The sequence below is a fragment of the Lathyrus oleraceus genome, chromosome 6 (assembly GCF_024323335.1).
Source record: "Lathyrus oleraceus cultivar Zhongwan6 chromosome 6, CAAS_Psat_ZW6_1.0, whole genome shotgun sequence".
NCBI classification, from domain to species: Eukaryota; Viridiplantae; Streptophyta; class Magnoliopsida; order Fabales; family Fabaceae; genus Lathyrus; species Lathyrus oleraceus.
The window spans coordinates 263,330,972-263,336,922 of NC_066584.1; the positions used below are offsets into that span (position 1 = coordinate 263,330,972).

General features: G+C 41.3%; 1 protein-coding gene across 1 annotated transcript; it reads left to right on the top strand.

The window, feature by feature from the left end:
• Nucleotides 1-408: 408 nt before the first annotated feature.
• Nucleotides 409-1,296, top strand: LOC127095067 (uncharacterized). Its single transcript, XM_051033812.1, has one exon. The coding sequence runs from the start codon at nucleotides 409-411 to the stop codon at nucleotides 1,294-1,296; it is 888 nt and encodes a 295-aa protein (XP_050889769.1).
• Nucleotides 1,297-5,951: the final 4,655 nt, after the last annotated feature.

A 5,951-nucleotide genomic window follows, 5' to 3' on the forward strand; every position in this document is an offset into this window, starting at 1 on the left:
GACCAGGATGCAGACGAAGTAATTCATAGGGTCAGGCGGGAAAACATGATGGAAAATGACTTAACCAGTATGATAGAGAGAATCATGGCCCAGAATGGTCTGAATACAGGACTTCGACGGCCAAATTATTCCTCTCCTTTATCATAATATGTCCTGCAAACAGAATTACCAAGGGGTTGTAAAATCCCTAAGTTCACCAAATTCTCAGGGGACACTAGTGAATCCACTATAGAGCACATAGCCAGATACATGACTGAGGCAGGGGATTTGGCAAACAGTGAGAACTTAAGGATGAAATATTTCCCTAGTTCTTTAACAAAGAACGCCTTCACGTGGTTTACGACTTTGCCACCAAATTCCATAGATGCTTGGCCCTAGTTAAAAATATTGTTTCATGAACAATTCTACATGGGCCAAACTAAGATAAGTCTTAAGGAATTAGCCAGCATCAAAAGACAATTCACCGAACCTATAGATGATTATCTGAATAGGTTCCGTTTGTTGAAATCTAGATGTGTTACAATAGTGCCTGAACACGAGTTGGTCGAAATGGCCACTGAAGGTTTAGATTATTCCATCAGAAAAAAGTTAGATGCCCAGCATCTAAGAGACATGGCCCAATTATCAGATAGGGTTCAGCAGGTCGAACGCTTAAAATCTGAAAAGGCCAGAGCGAATAAGAATCATAAGAAAGAGAGGGTTGCTTATGTCGAATTCGAAGACGGAGAGTCTGAAATCGCTGAAGACCCTTATGGTCTTGAGAAATTCGAAGTAGATTTGGCAGAATTAAAAGAAGCACCACCCTATGCCTGCAAATTACTTACACCTTCGAATGGCAGAAACCCTGTCGAAACTGAAAAGAATGATAGATTTCCCAAAAAGACTTACACATTTGATGTTACCAAATGTGACGAGATCTTCGATTTATTAGTAAAGGATGGCCAAATGATAGTGCCTCTTAATACTAAAACTCCTCCGTTAGAACAACGAAAGAAAAGAGGCTTCTGTAAATATCACAATTTTTTAGGCCATAAAACTTCACAATGCTTTCTTTTCAGGGATCTTATTCAGAACGCAATCAGGGATGGCCGCCTCAAGTTTGCTGACAAAGGGAAAAACCAGATGAAAGTTGATACTGATCCCCTCAACATTGCTGATACAAACTATGTCGAACCGGTCGAAATCAACATGTTCGACTTAGGGGAAGTGGAGGCTGTAAAGGCAACAAGAACTGGAGGCTATACGCTGGATGGGAAGCAGGCTACTGATGGCCTAAGTAACGATGTTTCCTTTTGAATCTCTGTCAAAGGTAAACAGGTTGCTAACGTCGAACCAAGGGCCACTGAAGGTCTCAAGGGGAAAGCAACCGAGGCTACTGAGGGCCTAAGAAAGAAGTTCGAAGCAATTTCAATCACTGATGGCGCCAGTCTAGGTGTCAACATGGTAGATCTGAAGCACCCCCCCCCCCCCCAGAAATGGAGGAAGTGGAGGAATGTTTGAAGATGGAGCAAGAAGGGATGGAGTTTGGTTATCCCAAAGCCAACGAAAGCCTACATGAATATCTCTGGAGATGTCACAAAAAGAATGCTGACATGTTGTTGTGCCCAAGATGCAGCATCAGGATATCTCGAATGGTGGCTGAGGATTACGAGAGATGGCAACAAACAAAGACCAAGAGAAACTAGAGGAAGGAAAGCCGATTACAGAAGGTGTATCCCACGTCAGGAGAAAGCCTTCTTGCTTTCATTGTGCGGTGCTACAAATATGAAACAGAATGCTTGATGTGTCCCAGGTGTGGGGTAGTGTACAATAGATTATTAGCCGAAGCATTCGAAAGAATCCCATATGACCAAGGTTGGGACGGACATGAAGGTAACCCAAACATGTATAGCTTCGACAAGAGGGGAGCACCTAGGAGGCCAAATAGCCTTCACCCAAGGGCAAAGAGAGTTATGTTTAAACTGCCAACAGAAGTCCCTGAGGATAAATGGACTCAGGCGGGACCAAAGAAAGGAAAGTGGAGAAGTTTCGAAGATGGAGGAAGAACCTCTTGGGCATACAGAAAACAATTTCAGGCGTCCAAGAGAGAGGCTATCAGGCTAGAAAATTACAAAGGAAAAAACCCTATGTCAAGATCCTAGTGGAGAAGACATCAGAGGATGAGGAAAGCAGAAAGAGAGATGAATCTAAAAGAGATTGGAGAATCCAACAGCATCAAGGTTCCCCCAAATATCATGGATTCGACCAAACCACCCGTAGGAAGGAAGTTATTTCCAAATGAAAACATAAGTCAGAAGGTTCAGAAGGAACAAGTAAGAGAGGAGGAAATGCTCACAGACAACTTTGAGTCTGACGGAGTGTCTTCTGTGAATATGAATTGCAACGTAGTCTCAGTCCTGCCATACGAGTATAACCAGAAAACAGAGGTTGAAGATAATGAGGAAGCGGACGCTGCGGAGATGGCGAAGCATCAACCAGTGTGTTACTATGTTCTGAACAGTGCTGCTGTCGAAGAGCAGAACACTATTTTTGAAAGGCCTCACCAGGGGATGCAGAGTCACCTCAAGCCCCTATACATTAGGGACAAAGTTGGACAGGTGGGAGTGAATAAAGTCTTGGTGGACGGAGGAGCAACAGTCAATTTGATGCCCCATTAATGTTGAAAAAGATAGGTATGTTCGACACTGATGTCAAACCCCACAACATGGTATTGTCAAATTATGAAGGTAAGATAGGACAGACGCTGGGCGTCATACAAGTGGACCTAACTGTTGGGTCAATCACAAGACCAACGATGTTTATGGTAATACCTGCAAAAGCAAATTACAACTTACTACTAGAGAGAGAATGGATACATGGAATAGGGGAGGTCCCTTCGACCATGCATCAGAGAATATCTATTTGGAGAAAAGATGGCGTGGTAGAGAATGTCGAAGCTGACCAAAGTTACTTCATGGCAGAAGTAAACCATGTGGACAAGAGAAACTTCGACAGGAACTTGGCACACATAGTACCATGTTACCCAGCGGAAGAAGGCTACGCCCCAAATAAAAATGCCTTGTACTTCTTGACTCTCCACCCAAATGGCTTTCAGTGGGATAGGGAGATTATGGGAGACCCAAAAGAAGGGGAATTATCTGAAATACGACCAACAGGCTGGGATGAAGACCCGTACTATGACTGAGTTTTCTTTCCTCAAAAATATTTCGGCCTACATGGCTGAGAATAAAAGACAAGCGGCTCTCGAAGCCGAGATAACAAACATGGCTAACAAAGCCACATATGGTGAAATCTATAATACAGGACCGGGGGAGTTCTCTAAACCAAAACCCCCTAACGAACAAGTACCTGTGGAACCAACAAAACAAAGGTTAGACGCCATCTTCGACGAAGAACCTCTGGGATTTGAAAAAGATCCAGTAACGTCAAGTGCAAAGATGTTAGCGCAAGATCCTCTCGAAGAGATTGATCTCGGAAATGGAAGTGCAAAAAGAATTACCTACATCAGCGCTAAACTGGACCTCAAGTTGAAAGTGAGAGTTATTGAATTGCTAAGGAAAAACAAAGATTGCTTCGCTTGGGATTACGACGAGATGCCTGGTTTGAAGAGGGACTTGGTCGAATTAAAGCTGCATATCAAGGATGGCAAGAAGCCCATCAAGCAGACTCCAAGAAGATTCGTCCCAGAAATCCTCTCAAAGATCAAAAAAGAGGTCGAAAGACTTATCCGTTGCAATTTCATCAGGACCACAAGGTATGTCGATTGGATTGCAAATATAGTCCCTGTTATCAAGAAAAATGGATCTTTGAGAGTATGTATAGATTTTCGTGATCTAAATGCAGCAACTCCTAAATATGAGTATCCAATGTCTGTGGCAGAGATGCTGGTTGACTCAGCCGCAAGCTATGAATATCTCAGCATGCTTGATGGATATTCTGGCTATAACCAGATTTTCATTGCAGAAGAAGATGTTTCTAAAACAGCTTTTCGATGTCCAGGGGCAATAGGCACTTATGAGTGGATATTTATGCCTTTTGGCCTAAAAAACGTTGGGGCAACATACCAACGAGCAATGAATTCTATATTCCATGATTATATAGAGACATTTATGCAAGTGTACATAGATGAAATTGTGATAAAATTTACGTCAGATGAGGATCATCTAACCCATCTCAGCCAATCATTTGAAAGAATGAGAAAACATGGCTTAAAAATGAATCCTCTTAAGTGTGCATTCTTTGTGCAGGCTGGAGATTTTCTGGGCTTTGTGGTCCACAAAAAGGGGATAGAAATCAATCAGAACAAGACGAAGGCTATTATGGAGACCAAAGCACCATCAACCAAAAAAGAATTGCAATCATTATTAGGAAAGATAAACTTCCTAAGAAGATTCATTTCGAATTTAAGTGGTCGAACTCAAGCCTTCTCTCCCCTTCTGCGCCTGAAACAAGGGAAGTTCGAATGGAATGACGAACATCAAAAGGCATTCGACAAGATCAAACATTATCTGAAAAACCCTCCTATCTTGGCACCACCATGTGGAAAGAAGCCTATGAGACTGTATATATCAGCCTCCGACACTACCATAGGTAGCATGTTGGTGCAAGAGAATGAAGATGACGTCGAAAGAGCCATTTATTATCTTAGTAGGATTTTAAATGATGCAGAAACTAGATACACTTCAATAGAAAAGTTGTGTCTTTGTTTGCATTTCTCTTGTACTAAACTCAAGTATTATATAAAACCTATTGATTTATACGTCTCTTCGCATTTTAATGTCATCAAGTATATGTTATCTAAGCCAATAATACACAGTCGAATTGGCAAATGGGCTTTAGCACTCACTGAATACTCTTTAACCTTTATGCCTTTAAGAGCAATGAAGGGACAAATAGTATCAGACTTTATTGTAGACCATGCAGTGGTCGAAAATCCTCAACTTCAAGTTGAGTTGAAACCTTCGAAATTATTCTTCGACGGTTCCACTCTTAAGGATGGAAGTGGGGTTGGGATAATGTTAATTTCTCCTGACGAAATTCAAACATAACTCAAATATAGAATTGAAGGTCCCCTTTGTTCTAACAACGAAGCAGAATATGAAGCCCTTATTGCAGGACTTGAGGCTTTGTTGGAATTGGGGGCAACTAGGGTCGAAATTAAAGGAGACTCGGAATTAGTAATCAAGCAACTGATGAAGGAGTACAAATGTATAAAAGAAAATTTGATTATGTACTTCTTCATTGCAAATAGGTTACTCAAAAAATTCGAATACATCGACATAAAACATGTCCCTAGAATAAAAAACCAAGAGGCTAATGACTTAGCACAAATAGCTTCAGAGTATAGAATTTCAAAAGAGAAGCTAGAAGAACTTGTCGAAGTAAGAGGAAAGGCAATGGCTGCCAGATTGTCTCCGACAGATTTGGAAAGCACCCAGTTAGGATATGCTACCAAAGAGGAGTTTGAAGTATTGGCCATTGATACCTTAATAGATACAGATTGGAGGAATCCAATTATTAATTATCTAAAGGACCCTTCGATAGATACAGAAAGAAAAACCAAGTACAGGGCTTTATCTTATGTGTTGATAGGGAATGAATTATTCAAGAAAACCCCTGAAGGGATCCTGTTGAAATGCTTAGGAGAAAGTGAAGCTTACTTGGCATTATCTAGTGTACATAGTGGAGCTTGTGGAGCACACCAGGCAGGCCATAAGATGAAATGGTTGCTTTTCAGATATGGAATGTATTGGCCCACCATGTTAAAAGATTGTATAGAATTTGCTAAGGGTTGCCAAGAATGTCAAATGCATGCAGGAATTCAACATGCTCCTGCAAGTGAGCTTCATACAATTATTAAGCCTTTGCCTTTTAGAGGGTGGGAATTAGATCTAAATGGGGAAATTAGACCCAATTCATCCAAAGGTCAAAGATACATACTTGTAGGAACT